General features: G+C 36.7%; 1 protein-coding gene across 1 annotated transcript in view; it reads left to right on the forward strand.

Annotated features, from left to right (window-relative positions):
- The window catches only part of PSMD14 (proteasome 26S subunit, non-ATPase 14), a 367,270-nt gene that overhangs the window by 240,366 nt on the left and 103,186 nt on the right, over positions 1-23,718 (forward strand). The window contains exons 4-5 of the mRNA XM_053698365.1: positions 6,334-6,404; positions 11,675-11,825. Of these exons, the coding sequence (XP_053554340.1) occupies positions 6,334-6,404; positions 11,675-11,825 (222 nt within the window). The remainder of the gene's footprint in view (positions 1-6,333; positions 6,405-11,674; positions 11,826-23,718) is intronic.

Below are 23,718 nucleotides of genomic sequence, written 5' to 3' on the forward strand. Positions count from 1 at the left end.
GATTAGGGTTTAATAAATATAGGTAGGTGGCGGCGATGTTAGGGGCGGCAGATTAGGGGTTAATATTTAGCTAGTGTTTGCGAGGCGGGAGTGCGGCGGTTTAGGGGTTAATACATTTATTTTAGTGTTTGCTATGCGGGAGGGCCTCGGTTTAGGGGTTAATAGGTAGTTTATGGGTGTTAGTGTACTTTGTAACACTTTAGTTATGAGTTTTATGCTACAGCTTTGTAGTGTAAAACTCATAGCTACTGACTTTAAAATGCGGTACGAATCTTGACGGGATAGGGTGTACTGCTCACTTTTTGTCCTTCCAGGACAAGCTTGTAATACCGACGCTATTGAAGTCCCACTGAAAAAAGACTATACACAAATTGCGTAAGTTGATTTGCGGTACGGCCAAAAAAGTGTACGGTGCCCCTAAATCTGCAAGACTCGCAATAGCAGCGGTAGCAATAAAGTAGCGTTATGAGGCTTAACGCTGCTTTTTTACTCATAACTCAAGACTCGTAATCTAGCCGATAGTTAACTTTTCAAGCACTTTTGTTTAAAATTGAATAACTTTTTGAGTAAACTGTCCCTTTAAGTTTAGCCATGGCAGCGTTACTTTACAGGAAAAGGGGACAAAATAAATGAAATTATACTGCAAATAAAGAATTTTATATTACAATTTTATACTGTTTTATATCACTTTAAATACATTGTGCATATTTACATTTGTATCTATTACTTTGCATTACTTTCAGAATTATTAATAAAAAAAACACCATTGTTACAATGATCAGTTTCACAGAATAGCATTTGTTTGTTTTATTTGTCATTGTTCCTTTTTAAAAGTTTTCTTTCTTTGTATTGCAATTCTCTTATATTGAGACATCCTGTAGAACTTTGATGTGCTGAATATTTTCCTATATTTCTTGGTTCCCCTGGAATTTCCTAGCATTCTTGTGTGCTTCAAATTAGCTCTTCTCCTTCTGCTTAAGTTTATGGGCATATGCTGATACTATGAGCAAATCGTGTAGCTGAAATGTGTCGGCATACACCCACAGGTTTCTGCAGATGCTTATTTGCTATAATAATATATCAGTGGGGCATTCTAAAGGTTCAGTATGTGTGTGTGCTCTTAGACAAATCTTTGAATCCCAAATGCCACTTTGCAACCAACAACAAAATTAGCTGTGCTTCATATTAACCATTCTATGCAGTAGATACTGCAGAAAATTGCTAATGGAAACAATTGTCCTCTGAGTTGCTGGTTTTTTTTTCTCATTGGGAAATGTTCCAGTGCTAAGTGCTCTATCCTGCAAACTTTACCTTCAGTATATAGGTCCATTTAAAAAAAAATCTCAAAGAATTTCAGCCAAAGGTAATTTTATATAGTAAGCTTTACTACACAAACTGTCTTAAAGGGACAGTCAACACCAGAATGTTTAATGTTTAAAAAGATAGATAATCCCTTTATTACCCATTTCCCAGTTTTGCATAACCAACACAGTTATAATAATGCAATTTTTACTTCTGTGATTACCTTGTATCAAAGTCTCTGCAAACTGCCCCCTTTTTTCAGTTCTTTTGACAGACTTGAACTTTAGCCAATCATTGCTGGCTCCTAGGTAACTCCACGTGCGTGAGCGCAATGTTATCTATATGACACACATGAACTAATGCCCTCTAGTGGTGAAAAACTGTCAAAATACATTTATATAAGAGGCGGCCTTCAAGGTGTAAGAAATTAGCATATGAGCCTACCTAGGTTAAGCTTTTAACTAAGAATGCCAAGAGTACAAAGCAAAATTGGTGATAAAAGTAAATTGGAAAGTTGTTTAAAATTGCATACCCTATCTGAAACATGAACATTTATTTTAGACTTGACTGTCCCTTTAAACTATTGCATTTTAGCTGCAACATGAGTAAAATAAGCTTATCATTAATTTTGGTAGCACAAGCAACCTTATCCTTATTTATTTTTTTGCGGCATACATGGGACCAATGTCATCTTAAGGGACATTAAATGATAAATCGTATATATAAAAAACATCTGCAGTATTCTTAAAATTTTTATTTTGTCAGCTTTTCCTGCAATTCCATTCTGAAATTATGAGCTTTTCAGTTCCTGTTAGGAATGGAAGTGCCGAATACTGTTATATTTCACACAGTCATTGGCTCCATACTCTAGTGACCTATTTATAACTATTCCTAATTTGCCACAACAGAGAAGGTAACCAAAGTTACAACATGGCAGCTCCCATTGTTTTTTATACACTAAAACTTTACATTTATTTTGTCAATATTTAAACAGTTAATGAAACGTTAAAAAATACCTCTACATGCTATTCTCAGACTAATCTTTTTTTTTTAATGCATCATTCTAGCATTTGTTTAGTGTTTAATGACTCTTTAAATACAATAGATGCTGTGGGCAAGGAGCTTACAAAAACTTTTTTTTTGTGTTACTACATTAATCCATATGTTTCCTACTAGAGATCACAGCATAATAAATACATACATCCAAAATGTAAACAGAATGTAAACGAAAAACAAGTTAAGACTCTTACACTGGCCAAAAATATCTATGTATATATGTGTGTGTGTGTATATATATATATATATATATATATATATATATATATATATATATATATACGCACACACACTCTCAAATACAGTCCATATTATGAAGTAGCTTGGTGGGGGCATTGTAATACTTTTGTAATATTATAACATTTTTTGCTATCCATAGCACAAATTAATTGAATAATTTAACATAAATATGTTTAACCCCTTAACGACCAACGATGTGCAGGGTACGTCCTCTAAAATAATACATTTAACGACCGAGCACGTACCCTGTACATCGTCGGTCTGGAAATCGGTGGAAGCCATCCTGCTCGCTTCCACCCGCTTTACGGTTATTTCTAAGATGCCTCGATATCGAGGCATCCCTGCAATAACCTTCCTTGGCCATCCTATGCAGAGGGAGCCACTCTGTTGCCCTCTCTGCACCGGACATCGATGGCCGGTATCATTGGTGGGTGGGAGACAATCTGGGAGGCGGGTGGCGGCCATCGATGCATCTGATAATGCAAGAGGTGGGCGGGGGCGCGCACGGGGAGGAAAGGGTGGGCGCATGCAGGGGGAGGTGGGAAAAATGGGGGGGGCAAGCTGAAAAAAATGATCTAAATGATCAGGCAGGGTGTGGGGGGGGGGGGAAGCTACACTACAAGAAAAACAAACAAAACAGAATATTTTTTTTTTGCAAACTGGCTACTGGCAGACAGCTTCCAGTACCGAAGATGGCTCCCAATAAGGCAGAGGGGGAGGGTTAGAGAGCTGTTTGGGGGGGATCAGGGAGGTTGGGAGCTAAGGGGGGATCCTGCCAGTACTTAAGATGGCGGGGACAATTGTGGGGTGGGTGGGGGAGGTCAGGGAGCTGTTTGGGAGGGATCAGGGGGTGTGATGTGTCAGGTGGGAGGCTGATCTCTACACTAAAGCTAAAATTAACCCTGCAAGCTCCCTACAAGCTACCTAATTAACTTCTTCACTGCTAGACATAATACACGTGTGATGCGCAGCTGCATTTAGCAGCCTTCTAATTACCAAAAAGCAACGCCAAAGTCATATATGCCTGCTATTTCTGAACAAAGGGGATCCCAGAAAAGCATTTACAACCATTTGTGCCATGATTGCACAAGCTGTTTGTAAATAATTTCAGTGAGAAACCTAAAGTTTGTGAAAAAGTTAACAATTTCTCTTATTTGATCGCATTTGGCAGTGAAATGGTGGCATGATATATACCAAAATGGTCCTAGATCAATACTTTGGGGTGTCTACTACACAAAAGCTAAAATTAACCCTACAAACTGCCTACAAGCTCCCTAAGTAACCCCTTCACTGCTGGGCATAATACACATGTGGTGCGCAGCGGCATTTAGCGGCCTTCTAATTACCAAAAAGCACCGCCAAAGCCATATATGTCTGCCATTTCTGAACAAAGGGGATCCCAGAGAAGCATTTACAACCATTTATGCCATAATTGCACAAGCCTAAAAATGTGAAAAATTTTACGATTTTTTTTAATTTGATCGCATTTGGCAGTGAATTGGTGGCATGAAATATACCAAAATGGGCCAAGATCAATACTTGGGGTTGTCTACTACACTACACTTAAGCTAAAATTAACCCTAGAAGCTCCCTACATGCTCCATAATTAACCCCTTCACTTCACTGCTGGGCATAATACACGTGTGGTTCACAGTGGCATTTAGCGGCCTTCTAATTACCAATGATTGCACAAGCTGTTTGTAAATAATTTCAGTGAGAAACCTAAAGTTTGTGAAAAAAAATTGGGAAAAAGTGAACAATTTTTTTTTATTTGATCGCTTTTGGCGCTGAAATGGTGGCATGAAATATACCAAAATGGGCCAAGATCAATACTTTGGGTTGTCTTCTAAAAAAAAATATGTACATGTCTATTGATATTCAGGGATTCCTGAAAGATATCAGTGTTCCAATGTAACTAGCGCTAATTTCGAAAAAAAGTGGTTTGGAAATAGCAAAGTGCTACTTGTATCTATTGTCCTATAACTTGCAAAAAAAGCAAAGAACATGTAAACATTGGGTATTTCTAAACTCAGGACAAAATTTAGAAACTATTTAGCCTGGGTGTTTTTTGGTGGTTGTAGATGTGCAACATATTTTGGAGGTCAAAGTTAGAAAAAGTTATAAAAAGTGTGTTGTTTTTCCATTTTTTCCTCATATTTTGTCATTTTGTTATAACAAATTATAAGATATGATGAAAATAATGGTATCTTTAGAAAGTCCATTAAATGGCGAGAAAAACTGTATATAATATGTGTGGGTACAGTAAATAAGTAAGAGGAAAATTACAGCTAAACACAAACACCGCAGAAATGTAAAAATAGCCTTGGTCCCAAACGGACAGAAAATGAAAAAGTGCTTTGGTCATTAAGGGGTTAATGATAATTTGTTTAAAAAAAAAATGTTTTAGAAATGTTTTATATTGGCTTAATTTAGCTTAATGTTGGCTTAAATGTTAGCCGGTGGTCAGTAAAATCAGCCAAGTAGCGCACCCATTAAAAAGGCCCTGGGTAGAACACTTGTACATACATACACTGTGTTCTCCACAGACAATGTTGCCAGCCTGATGGCATTATCAAGTAGGCATGTGAAGGAAGTGTAACATTGTCCAATAATGTTATAAAAACATTTTTAATAGCTCTTTTTAGCTTAATGTTAGCTAAAATTTTAGCAGGGTGATGAGTAAAATTAGCCTGGTATAATATTATAATATATGTTTGTGTATGTTTCTGATATATGTGGTGGGTGTATTTATTTACAAAAGCAAGGCCCACTTCAATTTCTTTTTGGTCTAAAATATTTTTATATTAGATTGCGCTAGTAATATATATCGTCATAGCTCTACTGCGTTACCTGCAAAGCTCATGGCATTATTGCTTTGTCACTAGCTACATATCCCTTACATCAGTGTTTTTCAACCAGTGTGCCGTGGCACACTAGTGTGCCGTGAGAGATCCTCAGGTGTGCCGCGGCAGACTGACAACAGTGCGGGGATGTCCCTCTTTCAAATTTTGAAATATTGGGAAGTATGTGACAGGCTCATCAGGCATCATTTACAACCATGACATTGACATTCATTCACAGATATATGTCATGTGTAGTTTGTAGGAGGCATGGCATGACAGCACAGTACAGTGTGTATATATATTTATATATACTGTATATATATATATATATATATACTGTATTAGGCTACAATGTGTGATTTTGTAACATTTTGGGATGGTGGTGTGCCACAGGATTTTTTAATCTAAAAAAGTGTGCCACGGCAAAAAAAGGTTGCAAATCACTGCCTTACATGCTTCATATGACTAGAATTACAATCTGCAATATGTAATGCATTCTATTCCGCAGTCCTAGCAGCATTTTCCATACTGCAATCTCTAATGTTTGGATTGGCCTTACTCATAACTGTGTAGGCTTTCTACAAAACTGTCATGTTTGTCACAAATTGCTCCATTTGCTAATTAACTTGATTTTAGAAGACAAATCTTCCTTCTTTTAACAGTTTTTTGCCTTGTTTTGTAACAGCAGTAACCCTTTACCATTAGTTATCTGAACAGCTTGGTTTGCAACTATCATTCTCTGCTACAAATATTGAAATAAATTCTACATACTTTAATTTTATTCACATTGAGTTTGTAGAAATACAAATTATCTTTTTATAATCTTCACAGGACAGAGATTTTCGACAGCCAAAGTGCCTGTTTTTTATTTAACAATGCATTGTTTTTATAGGGTGTTAGTGTGGAGGCAGTCGATCCAGTGTTTCAGGCAAAAATGTTGGACATGTTAAAACAGACTGGAAGGTAAGAATTTGCATTCCTAATCCATAGATCCACTCTATGGGTATCTGAAGTTTGATTAGTTGGTACAGTTGCCACTGTGGTATTACATTTCTACTGCATATATTCTGATTTTCTTATTCTCTTCCATATCTTTCTGTGTTGATGTATTTTGATTACATTAAATAACTTTCATGATTAGAGATGTCTTTATGACCTTTACAGAAAAATGTGTTTTTTGCTTAAAGGGACATTGTATTGTGAACATTTCTCTACTTTCAATATGTCCCAAAAAATTTATGTTGTTATTTAAATAAGCCAATTTTTCCTGTTAAAACATTACTTATACTGGATATATCAATACTGCAGTATTGCCTCTATTGTAAGTAAGAGGCAGCAGTATAAATCAGCCCTCTAATGAGGTAAGGAGAGAGTAACCCCCCCTTTTTTTTTCTTTTTTTTTTTTTTTTTTTGGAACAATTTTTAAGTCAAAACTCCAACATGTGTAACTTTTGCTCTTTCATATGCATGATAACAAATATTTAAGTTTAATGTCCCTTTAAACATTTCACTATCTTCAAAGTGACTGAGTATATTGTGGGTTCAACCGCCATTTTAGGAAGATACAGCATTTTGTTTCACGTTAAAGGGACAGTGTACACTAGATTTTTCTTTTCATAAATGTTTTGTAGATGATCCATTTATATAGCCTATATGGGAGTGTTTTTGTAATATATAGTTTTGCTTATTTTTAATAACATTGTGCTGATTTTCAGACTTCTAACCAAGCCCCACAGTGTCAGATGTATACTAAAGTCTAAAAACTCATTTTGCTCCTGTTTACTTTATCTGTCTTTTCATATGCGGGCATGGGGGAGTGTCTTCTCTTCCTGTTTTCCCACCCATTTCAGTGGGTGTACCAGCCTAACCTCATCAACAGCTGGGAGCTTCTAAGTAATATTTTAAAAGGTTTTATGCTGGATTTGTACATCACTATCTGGGCATATTCTTTTTTATAGAAGTGTCTATTACATGCAGTTATATGAAAATTGGTGTTCACTCTCCCTTTACCGTGTGCATGCTTGAAACTTTCAAAGTAAATTGCCTCATGCAAAATGTGTTTTTGAACAGATGTGTATATTAATAAATTATTATTGTTAATAGAAAAGATGCTGTCTTGTAGAACTCCCTTACAAACATCCAATGACCTCTCTCTTTAGCATAGCTAACTTGCCACCATTAAACCTGAAGGAGGTGTCATTTTTATTTATTTTGCCAAGACTGAAAGTGGATTTTTTTTTTCTTTTCAGAAGTGGTCAAACTCAAAAACCCAAGCTTGTCATTAACCCCTTAACGACCGAGGACGTGCAGGGTACGTCCTCAAAAAAAAGGCAGTTAATGCCTGAGAACGTACCCTGCACGTCCTCGGTTTGGAAAGCAGCTGGAAGCGATCCTGCTCGCTTCCAGCTGCTTTCCGGTTATTGCAGTGATGCCTCGATATGGAGGCATCCTGCAATAACCTTTGGTAGCCATCCGGTGCAGAGAGAGCCACTCTGTGGCCCTCTCTGCACCGGAGATCGGTGGCTACCTGCGTTGGTGGGTGGGAGCCGGACCGGGAGGCGGGTGGCGGCCATCGATGGCCCTGGTTATGTGCAGGGGGGGCGGGATCGTGGGCGGGGACGAGCAGGGGCGCGCACGGACGCGCGCGCGTGCACGGGAGGGCGGGGGCGGGCGCGTGCACGGGGAGGGAGCGGGTGGGAACCGCTACACTACAGAAAAAAGCCCCAAAAAAATAAAAAAAGCACTTTTTTTTTGCAAACTGGGTACTGGCAGACAGCTGCCAGTACCCAAGATGGCCCCCAATGAGGCAGAGGGGAGGGTTAGAGAGCGGTTTTGGGGGGGATCAGGGAGGTTGGGGGCTAAGGGGGGGGATCCTACACCCTAGCATATGTAAATATGCTAAAAAAAAATTTTTATTTTTTTTAAAAAACCCTTTTATTTTAGTACTGGCAGACTTTCTGCCAGTACTTAAGATGGCGGGGACAATTGTGGGGTGGGGGAGGGAAGGGAGCTGTTTGGGAGGGATCAGGGGGTGGGATGTGTCAGGTGGGAGGCTGATCTCTACACTAAAGCTAAAATTAACCCTGCAAGCTCCCTACAAACTCCCTAATTAACCCCTTCACTGCTAGCCATAATACACGTGTGAGGCGCAGCAGGATTTAGCGGCCTTCTAATTACCAGAAAGCAACGCCAAAGTCATATATGTCTGCTATTTCTGAACAAAGGGGATCCCAGACAAGTATTTACAACCATTTGTGCCATAATTGCACAAGCTGTTTGTAAATTATTTCAGTGAGAAACCTAAAATTGTGAAAAATTTAACTTTTTTTTCAATTTGATCGCATTTGGCGGTGAAATGGTGGCATGAAATATACCAAAATGTGCCTAGATCAATACTTGGGGTTGTCTACTATACTACACTAAAGCTAAAATTAACCCTACAAGCTCCCTAAAAGCTCCCTAATTAACCCCTTAACTGCTGGGCATAATACACTTGTGGTGCGCAGTGGCATTTAGCGGCCTTCTAATTACCAAAAAGCAACGCCAAAGCCATATATGTCTGCTATTTCTGAACAAAGGGGATCCCAGAGAAGAATTTACAACCATGTATGCCATAATTGCACAAGTTGTTTGTAAATAATTTCAGTGAGAAACCAAAAGTTTGTGAAAAAATTTGTGAAAAAGTGAACGATTTTTTGTATTTGATCGCATTTGGCGGTGAAATGGTGGTATGAAATATACCAAAATTGTCCTAGATCAATACTTTGGGATGTCTACTAAAAAAAAATATATACATGTCAAGGGATATTCAGGGATTCCTGAAAGATATTAGTGTTCTAATGTAACTAGCGCTAATTTTGGAAAAAAGTGGTTTGGAAATAGCAAAGTGCTACTTGTATTTATGGCCCTATAACTTGCACAAAAAGCAAAGAACATGTAAACATTGGGTATTTCTAAACTCAGGACAAAATTTTGAAACTATTTAGCATGGGTGTTTTTTGGTGGTTGTAGATATGTAACAGATTTTGGGGGTCAAAGTTAGAAAAAGTGTGTTTTTTTCAATTTTTCCTCATATTTTATATTTTTTTTTATAGTAAATTATAAGATATGATGAAAATAATGGTATCTTTAGAAAGTCCATTTAGTGGCGAGAAAAAAACGGTATATAATATGTGTGGGTACAGTAAATGAGTAAGAAGAAAATTACAGCTAAACACAAACACCGCAAAAATGTAAAAATAGCCTTGGTCCCAAACGGACAGAAAATGGAAAAGTGCTGTGGTCATTAAGGGGTTAAAGGGACAGTAAAGTCATAATTAGACATTCATGATTTAGACAGAGCATACAATTTTAAACAACTTTCCAATTTACTTCTATTATTTAATTTGCTTCATTCTCTTGTTATCCATTGCTGAAAGGTTTATCTAGAAAAGTTTAGGAGCAGCAAATAACCTAGGTTCTAGCTGCTGATTGGTGGCTGCATATTTATATAACGATTGTCATTGGCTCACCAATGTGTTCAGTTAGAAACCAGCAGTGCATTGCTGCTCCTTCAAGAAATGATACCAAGAATATGAAGCAAATTTGATCAAAGTAAACTGGAAAGCTGTTTAAAATTGTATGTTCTACCTAAATCATGAAAGAAAAATGTTGGATTTCATCTCCCTTTAACTGTTACATCTGCTTGTAGAGTGTATTTGTAATTTTATTTTATTTTTGTTAAACTGCTCACTTTTCAAATGAATTATTGAGAACGTTTGTTAAATTTAAGACATAAATGGCGATATAGCAATATGTCCCTACAGCATGTCAGGTTTTTTTAATGTAAATTATAATTTGGATTTATTATTTAATACCTTCAGATTTCCCCAAGAATATACTTTTCCCTAAAGGCGTAAAACATAGAAGATTAGAAAATCTTTGAGTTATGTTAATTCATCTCTTATAAGTATTTGTCTAATTAATTCATAATCCCTACAATAAATTGTTTATTAAATCTTCATTTTCCCCTAAGGATGCATTTTTTTCAATAAATGGGCATCTGTTTTAAACAATAGTGCTAAAGAATGTGCCCTGCTTTACAGAGTTTAAGTATATAATGTCTATGTATGCTCGCAAAACCTATTGATATAATTATACTATTGTTCAAAGTTGTAAACAAGCTGATGTTGGTTATAGGTTATTTTACCTTGGGGAAATATAACTTTTTAATTAATATTGTTTTTCTTTTTTCCTATATTAAATGGTAATTAAATCTATTATTTATAGTTCAAATGTTATTCAGTTTACATCTGCAATACTAGTTATACACTGATATTTTCTTTTGAATCATTTTATTTTAATAAATTGCCTAGGTTAACTTGGCCTTGCTGACAGCTAAATGATTTGACAAGGAATAGATGCTAGTTCTTCCAATTACAATAGAAAATCTGTTTTGTGTCTATATCTAAAATTGTAATGAAATTTCCCAGTAAAGCATATTTACTGCACTTTAAGACTTAACACTTTTTTTTTTTTTGAAAATGCTCTTTTTTGCTTCCCCAATATAATTTCATAGTGGCAGAATTCCAGTCCCTTGAAATAATAATGAAAGTCGCATTTATTAAAACAGTGCACTTAGTTTTGTATTTATATAGAAGGTGGGCATGGCAACGTTTTTAGATTCCTTGTCACTATCTTAATTGCTTTATTAGTAAACAGTTCTGTCTAGTGGAACACACACACACAATTTAATATTTCACATCATTTTATGCAGTTTTATTCTTTACCTCTCAACAGTTGTCATCTACATGCTCAAAATTCTTTTACTGTGAAAAAAACTTCAAAATTAATGTTAGCAAAAGGCTCAGCAGCTGAGCGGAATAGTGCAAATTGCTTTTTGACTGAGTTCCTAGTTCTACTGCTGGTTTAATTGATATTTAAGAAGAAGATATTTACTCAAGTGCTGAAAGGGTAAAAACTGGCTCGAGGAAAGGTGTGGTAACAGGGTGAAATACTGAAAGCAAGATCTACTATTGCTAATGTGCATCCCTTAATGATAGCACTCCTTTGTCACACATCTTCATTTTCATGCTTCACAATGATAGTATGGTGAATGTTTCTAATGGTGCCTTTTTCACACCCATGCATTTCCTCTTCCTTGTCCTAATTTATACTCTGTTAAGTTTAGTGCTTCTTTTCATATAATGTTATTGCTTGTACTGTTTGGAGACTGAACGATCTACTTGTTTCAGGCCCGAGATGGTTGTTGGTTGGTATCACAGTCACCCTGGTTTTGGTTGCTGGCTGTCCGGTGTTGACATAAATACCCAGCAGAGCTTTGAAGCCCTCTCTGAAAGAGCTGTAGCTGTAGTAGTGGATCCTATTCAGAGCGTTAAGGGAAAGGTATGTTGTTAATATCATTGTTTTTGCATGCATGTGCTGTTTAAAAAACAAATCCTATAGCCTAAGATATCACACCATACACGACAAGCACTGTTAAATAGACCACACTATTAGCGGTTTTATGTTCTGATTGCCCAAAGGTAATCTAACTTTTGTTGTTCATGTTTAATCCTGCAATGGACAAAAAGAAAATTTGCTGTCCTCTCTATGATTCCCAAGAGGTGTTTAATGTCTGTTTTGAGATGGTTTCTATTAAATGCAGCGCGATTGAGGTTGTTCTTTTACCCATTTTTATGAATCACCTCAGCATAAGTTTATGAAAGCCATCAATTAGAGTCTTAGAAAAATCTTTACAACTTCACATCTGGCTGCCCCACAACCTTCAGTTAAGCTATGAATTCACTGTGTTTTCGAAAGTCGAAGTTTCTATTAATATGCTTTTCCAACTATTCAAATTTTGTCATAAGAAAGCATGTAAAGACGCAGACTAAACGCACTTTTTAAAAGATATTACCTTGTAGAGCATATTGGGCGGTAGTTATCCTTTGTTTAAAATATCTTTTGTTCTTGTGTGTGTGGTTTTTTTTTTTTTTTCGTTCTAGCCCCATATGCCATTTTCCTATTTCCTGCCTCCTGACAGCAGGGTGCAGCTCTATTATCACCTTCACAGAGCTGTCTGCAAATGTGAGAGGCAATTCGATTTTGCTCAGCCACAGGGAGAGTGGATTAGAAAAACTTCAGAATATTCTGAAATTGGCTTGAATGGTTTACTGCTTTAAAATACTGCTGAGATGTCTTGTTGAAACATGTCACTTCTATTGTAATGTAAAATAATAGTTATGATAAAATGATCACATTTTATTACTATAGAAGTTTGCTTTACTCTTAAAAATAATCTATTATTATGTATCTGGCTAAACACTATCTCAGTGCTGGGACAAGCACTGTAGTCTTAAAAAAAAGAAGAAAAAAAACAAAAAACCTTCAGCCCAGTCGTCATTTTTATTTTATTTTTAAAATAGTGAGAAATAAAATGAAGTAATTACCTGTTAATTTTTAGGAGGATAAATGAGGTACGGTGGACAGAGATTAATAGTTTGTTCATAATATGGTTTCTTTATCCATTACAAATCCATCCAGAATTATGATTATACATAATTTATTTTCATTTGTCGTTTTTGTTAACTTGTGACATCAGTAATTCTAGAATATTCGCAGTATGAAGTCTAATAAAATATAATACAAATCCCCAAATCCAAAACCCAAACTTATTCTGAAAGCCAAACTTTAAAAAAAAATATTTTAAAAAATGTTTTTTTTTTATCAAAATCTACTTTCTTTCCCTGTCTGTAAGTCACAATCTTCTCTGCCTGTATCGTTGGTTTGATGTTTGTGTTCTAAAATGCAAATAGTCTATATTTGTATTGATAACAACACTATTACCATTCTGTACTATTTTTCTGAGGGTTCTATGTATACTAACATATTGAAATGATATAAAACTACCTTTAGGTTGCATACATAAGCTGTATTATGACGTAAATATTGCCTAAATGTCAATTTCCAGTCCTGTACTCTGTGTTGATCTTTTATAAATTACATCGTAACATTTCAAACACAGGCTGTATTATTTTAGATAATCTTAAAGGGACACTGAACCCAAATTTTTTTCTTTCGTGATTCAGATAGAGCATGCAATTTTAAACAACTTTCTAATTTACTCCTATTATCAATTTTTCTTCATTCTCTTGCTTTCTTTATTTGAAAAAGAAGGCATCTAAGCTATTTTTTTGGTTCAGAACCATGGAAAGCACTTGTTTATTGGTAGGTGAATTTACCCACCAATCAGCAAGAACAACACAATGGGTTCACCTAAAATGGGCCGGCATCTAAACTTATATTCTTGCATTTCAAATAAAAATACCAAGAGAATGAAAAGAATTTGATAATAGGAGTAAATTAGAAAGTTGCTTAAAATGTCATGCTCTATCTAAATCACTATAGAAAAAATTTGGGTTCAGTGTCCCTTTAAATGTAAATTATTTATGTATCTGGCAATATTAATTCTTACAAATTAATTACACTTTGTTTCTTTTGCACTCTTTGTTTTAAAAAAAGCTATGAAAGCTATTTTTTTATTACACAACAGTTTTTCACTAATGCAAATGTTGTGTGTGTGTGTATGTATATGTGTATATTTATTTATTTGTGTGTATATATATATATATATATATATATATATATATCGATTTATACAACAGATTTTAAACTTTAGTCATGATATCACATTATGCAAAGTTTTGCAAATGAAGTGTAGTTCAGGAATCCACTCCTTCAAAACCATTATTGAGGTTTTTTTTTAATCTAATTTGATTGTGACCCTGTAGGGTGAGATATAAATTCCTCCAGTGCACTAAGCAATCACATGTAGCATGTTGTTTGGTCAGAAATATTTCAACAAGCTTAAAGGGATACTAAACCCACATTTTTTTCTTTAATGATTCTGATAGAGCATTCCATTTTAAGAAACATTCTAATTTACTCTTATCAATTTTTCTTCATTCACTTGCTATCTTTATTTAAAAAGCTGGGAATGTAAAGCTTAGGAGCCAGCCCATTTTTGGTTCAGAACCTGGGTTATGCTTGGTTATTGGTGGCTAAATGTAGCCACCAATAAGCAAGCACTGTCCAGGATGTTAAACCTAAAATGGCTCCTAAGCTTTACATTCCTGCTTTTTAAATAAAGTTAGCAAGAGAACGATGAAAACTTGATAATAGGAGTAAATTAGAACGTTGCTTAAAATTGCATTCTCTGAGTCATTTAAATATTTTTTTTTGTTTAATATCCCTTTAAGTTCATAGTATACACTTTAGCTTATCTGAGGGGAAGGAACAAAACGTCAAAGATATTTTACAACAAAATCAGCTAAAATAAAAAATTAATGTATATTGATGTTTTTCCAATAGTTGTACATTTTATAGGGGTGCAATTTTTAGTGCCTGTCCCTTTTTTAATTCAGAATTTTTGGTATATAGCAGTAAATGCATTACATGTAAAGGCATATTATAAGTAGGGTTACCCCATGATCTATAAATATACTGAGGAATATAAGATATATGCAAAACAAAATATTGGAATATTATAAATGCTTAGAATTTCCTCAATGAGCTGCTTATATCTTTTTAAGTGTATACGATAGTGGAGATTAAAAAAAAATCTTAAAAGTATCTTTAAAAAATAATTTATATATACATAAACATTTCTGGTGTATATACTTCAAATTCATTTATATTGCTATTTTTTTTATATTTCTTTTGTGCTGTTACAGCAGAGAGAGAATACCCTGACTGCTAGCAAGCTATTTAAGTAATACTATTTTTTCCCCTGCATTTTTAACCCTTTTATATTACTCACTATATCACTCCAGTGTTCATTAGGAATGTGCGTTTAATCGTTATTCCGCATTCATTAGTGAAACAAATGCTGAGAATGGAAAATGAGTGTGGTCTGCGGCATTTGCTAATTTCAACGCTGGCTTTATTAGAGTAAAAGAGCAACACACAAATATCTGTATTTGTACAGATGTTTCACTTTTACTCTAATAAATATGGCGCCATAGTTTGCTGAAAGCCACAGACCGGATCCATTCTAGGCATTTGTTTCACTAGGGATTCATCAATAACAAACAAATGCACATCCCTAGTGTTCGTACATAAAAACTTTTTAACACGCAACATACAAATATGTTGATACCACATTAAAATAGCTCTGGGTCCAAATAAGAGGTAACTAATATTGTTTGAACGTAGTCATATGTAGCATATACTTCTTTATTATATTATTTTGATCCAGTTTGGTGAGCCTCAGCCTGTTTGTTCTCATTTTAGGGTAAAATGGGTTAACATTGATTCCCACTTATATGTATTTCCAAGTTGTTTGGTAAATAGAACCATAGTGAGCAATTCTCAAAGGATCAAAAGAGAAAATGCACATACTCCTAGGAATCTGTTTTCCAGAGCAAAAATTGACATTGTATAAATAATTTGAATGTGTCTATCTTCAAGCACACAATCACAGCATTTCAGTGATATTCATTTGGCATGAGTCATTTTCAGTTCTTTTTGCTTTCCAGCGAAAATGGCTTCAAAAGTCTGATTTCTTTGAATTTTTTATGTTTCGGGCTTACAGGAGACTGGAGATGATGATTTTCACTTGTGAATGTCTGACAGTGCATAGCAGCAGAAATAACTAAATAATAATAAAACCTAGTTGCACTCACAGGGTCACATGTCAAGTTTAATTTTTAAAGATTCTCAAACCATAGTAAGCAGTTGATAACTATTCAGTTGCAGGTGATAAAAGATGTTTAGATGGGACATTAGTCTTTTTCCACACCTGGCATATCAACAATGCTTGTATGCTCATGGAGTACACTTTAATAACATGGTTGAGTAAATTGGCAATCATGCATACAGGTTGCTTAAAGTGACAAGTCAGAAGAAATAATATCTGAGACCATGCTCATTACTTGCAGTTTTATGCTGCAATCCACACAGGAAGGGCAGTACCTCTGGTAGGATATCTATCTGATGTTTAATATGCTCTTGTATTTGGGCAAAACAGCGCACCATCTAGAGTATTCAATTGCAGTTTGATTTAGAAAATGGAAAATTTTAGTTATTCATTATTTATACAATGCTACAAGTTTATACAATTTTTCTTTATTCTCAGAAAACTAATTTGAAACAGAGTTTGCATTATATAAATTGTTCTTCAAATGCTCTTAGCTATGGGAATGTACTGACCAGTCAGACTGAAAATTTATATTTTAAGACTTTTTGACATTTTGAGCTGAAAGTGCTTTTTTTTATTTTCTGAACTTTAGGGCACCCAAACATTTTTATATTCTGAGCCAGTCACTAATGACCGTACTGGTTGTGGGCTATTTACACTCCTTTTAAAGAAAATGCCTCAAGCTTTAAATTTTATTCACATTTTAAAATATTGTAATGGACATTAGTCATTATTATTTCACTTTATATAGTACTGAATTACACATGCTTGAAACTGATTTTTTCCATTAACAAATTAGTGGTCTGCTTTCTGCTCAATAGTTTTGAGGGCCACACAAAACCATTGGAGAGCTGGATGTGGGCAACCCTGTGGTGCTGTGAGAACTATTGTAATGTTTGCGAACTAAAACTTAAAGGGATATAAAATGGTATGAGATTGTAATATAAAATGTATAATTAAGTGTAGTTAAAAATTTTGTAATATACGGGCGGACCCTGGCCGTGCGGGTGAATGGCCGCTAATCCGTGAAGCTCTGAGCCGATACTTCACTCTCCTAGGTTTATACAGGAGTTGCTAAAATTAAAAATCTGACTACTATTGGGCTTTGATGTGGGGAAGTCCCCAGCACGCAATGGTGACAATTTGATCGACGGGGATGCTCTAAAGAAGGATTGTGAGCTGCTCTTCTTCTGAGAAGGTGACTGGGCCAGAACTAAAATCGTGAGGAAGTGCTCGGTAACAACCTGGTATTCTGAATATCGGAGCTCCCACAACCCACGGATAACTACAGTAGACTGGAGCCTTAGCCTACTCACGGCACAGAAGGTAATCTAAAATAACTGCATTCCTGCTGGAACTTGCTATACTCAGCGGCAACATGGCGGCTCACTTACAAAAGTGAAAGTATCGTACAGATACGCACATGGCACAGTGAAAGGGAGAAAATAATAAATTGATAGACACTATGCCCCAGCGACACTACTCATTGCTACTCGCAACGTATATATAATATCAGGGACTCTAACCAACTGCTATGAGACAGACATAAATTATTTCAAAAGTAGTTATTATAATGGTGCACTGAACCACCAAAACTAACAGTTGCTGGACCTACACTTCCCTGGCATACTCCTAACCATCGGTGAATATACAGAGGCACAGACGCAAGAGATTAACTAATACTCCAGTGACATATTAAACATATCTTGCTCCATAACACGCCATATTGTGGCTCTACCTCAAGGTAGATAATGGCTGCTAAATCTAAAGCGGATAGAGCAGCAAATAATCAGGGCGGCCTGACGACCTCAGTCAGTAACTTTTTTCAAAGCTCCTCCAGCAGCTCCCCTAACAGCCATAATGATAACAAATCCCCCTCTCAGGGTTCATCTATTCCAGGGAGTGTGCCATTGAACACAACAAACATCACAATGGATTATGCTTTACAATTAAAGGAAGACATAGCCAATCTCCCTACCAAGGCTGATTTTGATAGCCTAAAAGTTCTCATTACCACGGATCTCGCAAACATGAAGAAAGATATCAATTAGATAGGGCAGAGAATCGAGTATGTGGAGGAATCCCAGGATACATTAAATAACCTATTTGACACTATAACCACAAGCTCAAATGTACAGCATACTCAAATAGAAGCCCTCCAAGATAAAATTGAGGATTTAGACAACAGGGGGCGCCGCAATAACTTAAGAATCAGAGGTGTCCAGGAAGCTGTTTCACATGCGGATATTCATACCTACCTTCAAGGCCTCTTCAATCTCTGATAAATGATCAACAAGCACCTGACCTAGAACTAGACGGAGCCCCCCCTTCTCCAAATGCACCACCAAGAGACACAATTCTCCGCTTCCTCCGCTACTCAGACAGAATTTGGCAAGCGGCATGCTCCGCTCCCAGTATCCAACATCTGGACCACAATCTCCAAATGTACTTGGACTTAAGCCCAGTTATAGTACAGAGAAGAAAGGAGGTCCGGTTCATTATGAAAGTTCTTCAGGAACATCATATCAAGTACAGATGGGGGTTCCCCTTCAGCTTAATGTGACTCATGAGGGCCGTACGTTTACCTACAAGAATGACCAGGACTTTTCGTCCCGGTCTGAAACGCTAAATCTCACTTTTCAGAAACCACACCGCTCAGATGTCCGTACAGAGGAACCCCTGTCCACCAAACATCGTCATCAGTTAAAGGACCCTTTGCAGAAGTGGATACAAGTGTCACCAAAGAGGAAGAAAAATAAAGTCCCGGTTAACACAGATTCCCCCCCCCCCCAGGGCGGAAACTGGCATGTGAGCTCTTTCATGGACTGGCGACATGGGTAAGATGAAGTTAGTTTGACAGGAGAGTGGTATTGAGTCTACTCCTCAACACAGTGTATACCATAATAGGCTACTTAAGCCTAATGGTAAGGTTTAATGTTATGTTTGTTCAATGTTTATGTTTTAGTTTTACTACAAAAATCACAGCTAAAGTCAGAATATATGCATTTTCCCAAATAATTACAGTATCATATGTGGTTCTCCCCAAGCTTTTCTCAGCTAGATATACCCCCCCCCCCCCACTGAAGCACAGCACTGCCTCCCATAGGTGTCCTCCACATAATGCCCTATGTGTTCCCCTCACAATTTTTCAGACATGACAGAGCTGAAAAGACAAGTAACCTGACCTTTCTCTCATCTAACACAGAAGGACTTAACAATCAATACAAACGGAATATTGCATTAAGGGACTTCAAGCAGAAAAAAGGGGATGTGGTGTTTATACAGGAAACCCACTTTGTTCGGGGCAGGGAACCTTAAACGTTTGCATATAAATTTGGTAACACATATTATTATGCATCAAACTCTAGCAAAAAAATGGGGTGGGAATCCTCATCAAAAGAAATGTCCTATTTACTTTATTTAAGAGATTGGTGGATAAAAATGGAAGATACTTAGTTTTGATCGGGAAATTTTTATAACTCTGTGGTTACTTTAATAAATGTCTATGCGCCCAAATTGAAAGAAGACATTTTCTTTAAACACTTAACTAACTTGGTATTGGAACTTTCAAAGGGGGCGGTGATCATGGGTGGAGATTTCAACCTCACGATGAATCCAAGCTTAGATAATTCTATTAATACCTCCTCGGTACCACATAGAGTGATAAACTCGGTTAAAACTCACATGAAATATTTAACTCTACACGATGCATGGAGGGTAACATACCCTGACCGCAAAGAATACACCTTCTACTATAATCCACATCATAGACACTCCTGTATCGACTATTTCATGGTAGATGTTACGAGCCTAACTAGGGTTACCTGCTTAAAGATACTTCCTAATTCATGGTCAGACCACTCAGTGGTCAGCTGTGAATTTTATTGACCACATATCCCAGTAAGGCAATACGTTTGGAGAATGGAGGAGGGCATCTTGGATGACCCAATCCATTTTCAGCGTATTGAAAAAGTAATCACAGAATACTTTCAGTTCAATAGGAATACCCAGCCCAAAACAGATTTTAGAGTGATATGGGATGCCCACAAAGCAGTTGTTATAGGCGAACTCATTAGCATTCGCTTGCATCAAGTCAGGCAAGCCAATAAACTCCTTCATGAACTACTTAACTCACTGGTGGTTCTAGAGGGCCAGCTAGGGAAGCATTCCTCAGATCCAGGGCTAATTCAGATAATAGTCTATACTAGAGGACAGATCAACTCATTGATATAAACAGGCGAATAGGCTGCAACAAAAATATTTTGAGGGAGACAATAAAAGTGGCCCGATATTAGTCAGGAAGCTGAAAAGGAAAATAAACAGGTATTATATTCTTACACTATATGACAAACAGAATAAAGAAATAAACACCTCCGAATAGATAGCGGAGGCATTTAGGGCATATTACAAACAACTTTACAACCTAGTCGATACAGTAGATCACGTTGGGGACAAACAAAATCACATTCAAGCCTACCCCAACTGACCCCAGAACAAAACACTACCCTTAATGAACCAATAAAATTTTCTGAGGTTAAAAAGGTAATATCTCAATTACCAGCAAACAAGGCCTCCGGGCCAGATGGCTTCACTAACTATTACTTTAAGAAATATAGTGACAGTCTGGTACCCTATATGTTAACGTTATTTAACGATATTTCAGAGGAGTTCCCCTTCACTGACTTAAATCTTGAAGCCCATATAACGGTTTTACCCGAAACAGGGTAAACTCCCAGACAGGCCCGAAAATTTCCGACCTATTTCCCTTCTAAATACAGATATACAAATATATTCAAAGGTCCTAGCGAATAGATACTACCCTCAATAATCTGTAATGACCAAGTAGACTTTATTCATGCAAGGGAGGCCAAGGACAATACGGTTCGGGCCCTGCATCTAATAAATCACATACAGACACATCGTATCCCCACAGTGGTGATCTCAACCGACGAGGAAAAAGCGTTTGACCACTTCAGTTGGTCATTCCTCCTCCAGACACTCAGAAAATTCGGTATAGGCGATCCATTTGTTACCAAAGTTATGGCCCTATACACCACCTCAACTGCCAGAGTCGGGGTGAATGGCATCTTATCAAACACTTTCCGTATATCTAATGGGACCAGACAGGGGTGCCCCCTATCCTTACTTTTGTTTGCATGCATGGTAGAAGTACTGGCAAAAAAGATAAGGGCAAACAGGGATATTGCAGGTATCACCATCAAAGATACAGAACATAAGACACTACTATACGCGGATATCCTTTTCTTCCTCATACTTCCAATAACCTCAGCACCACAGCTTTTAAAAGATTTGGATCTTTTTCACGTCATTTTAAACTTCCTAATCAATAAACAGAAATCTGAAATGCTAACCTTACATTGTGATACACATCTCACAACACAGATACAAGCCGTTTGTCCTTTTTGGCTACAAAAGTATAATCTTAAGTATCTAGGGATCATGCTAGCTCCCACATATCAGGAAGTGTTCTTGTCTAATTATAAAACTCTCCAAAAGTCTATTATAACTGATATGTCCTCCTGGCGCTCCCAACACATTGCATGGTTGGGAAAAATAAATGCAGTTAAGATGAACATACTCCCGCGCATACTATATGTACTTCAAACATTACCTATCCCACTCCCTCGGAATTTCTTGCCGAACTTACAAGACCATATATTTGATTTCATCTGGGACAAACGTAAATGCCAGAATTAACAAATAACTCATGTGTGTACATATTAGGAGTGGTGGGCTTGGGGTCCCCAATCTCATAAAATACAGACAAGCAATCTTTATGCAAAGGGTGGTGGACTGGTTTACTATCATTGATTGTCAGAGGGCTTGGGTGAAACTGGAACACGATATATCAGATAGGAGGCATCTGGGGGGGGGGGGCTATGTTGGCAGAGACGCACTGCGTTACCACTAATCATGGCACAAAGCAAGATTATTTCCGAGACAATCAAGATGTGGGATAAAATCCTTATAGAATTTCCACACGTGTCCTCTAGATTCTCCCCCATGACCCCCTTGAGCGAAAATGTAGACTTTGCCCCAGGATCTAGACTCCTAAGAGATCCTCAACCCCTAGAAAATCTACGAGCACTTATGATGTTTCACTTGGGAAATGACCAAAAACTATACTCCCCAGAGGAATTGTCTGACGGTGGGCTACTCATGTTCAGTGACTGGTTTCTCTTGAGACAGTGCTACTCTTACATTCAAAAACATAGTGACAGAAAGCATCTCCCACGCCCACTAACCCCATTTGAAGTGCTATGTATATCCGCAACCCTCACAAGGAAGACCCTTACACTCACCTATTCCATTTTACAAGCAAATGATAGCATTCCACACTACATAGATAGTTGGGAAAAGGAACTTAACATAGAACTGACACACAGAGATAGGACATGTATGTACTCTAACATAACTAAAGTTTCAACATCTAGTAAGTTAATTGAACTGAATCTTAAAATCAGAGGTGGTACCTCACCCTATCTAGAATACATAAAATTTACCCAACCAGTAGAGAGAGGTGCTGGAGATGTGGCATGTCCCCAGGAGGTGATATGGCTCACATATGGTGGACTTGTCCTCTGCTGGTAAAGATATGGGAGGTAGTAATGAAAGAGACCTCGAATATGCTAGAAGTGATAATACCACCAGACCCGACTATTTGGCTATTTCATGTCACTCCTCACAAGCTACCTGTTCATAAGAGGAACTTATTATTCATAGCCAGTAATAGTCTAAAACTCCTGATTGCAAAAAATTGGAAGCATTTTTTTAGGCCCCTACTTTTGTACACTGGAAGGACAAATTTTGCAAAATATTAGATTTAGAAGAATACGCATACATTAAAAACAGAAGAGGGGACACATACCTACAAATGAAGGCGATGTGGGACACATACACAAACACAATAAGTTAGTACCTTGAGGGACCTATGTTATGGATGCCAGATCCCAATAAATGAATTGGCAGGTGGAGGGGAGCACTGCTGCTCACTATTACGGTAACTAAGGGGAGAAGCAACTCCATTATTCTGACAGTACCTCATATACTTATTGTTAACTGTTATGAGTTGACTTCTGTTCTTAGTTTTTTTTTTATATGTATAAAATTTGACAGCAGAACCTACAATGTACAACATGCCCATGATATGTAAAGGAACTTCTTGTGTCTTGTTTACATGCTGTACTTGAATTTAACTATAATAAAGCTGTTTTTGGAAAGGAAAAAATAAATAAATAAAAAAAATGTAATATACTTTCATTATTTATTTTGTAAATATTTTCTGTAATTTAACTCTGAAAATTGTTGTTTCTAAATTACACTGAGCTTTTGTAAATTAAAGGGCACCACCATTTTTTAATTTAAGGTTACCCTTTCTGTTTCCCTTGCTGAAGGCAGTTAGGGACAGATATAAAACAGGCAATGAAAGAGACTGTCCAAACAAAGCTGTGTTGAATAGTAAATCTTAAAGCGATTCTACACAGCTTTGTTTCCACAAACAGAGATCAATAGAATGTTTTTATTTTTTTTATAAACAAGCAAAAAGGTACATTAGTACAATGTTACAGATCAATAGAA

This window comes from Bombina bombina, chromosome 1, assembly GCF_027579735.1.
Source record: "Bombina bombina isolate aBomBom1 chromosome 1, aBomBom1.pri, whole genome shotgun sequence".
Taxonomy (NCBI): Eukaryota; Metazoa; Chordata; class Amphibia; order Anura; family Bombinatoridae; genus Bombina; species Bombina bombina.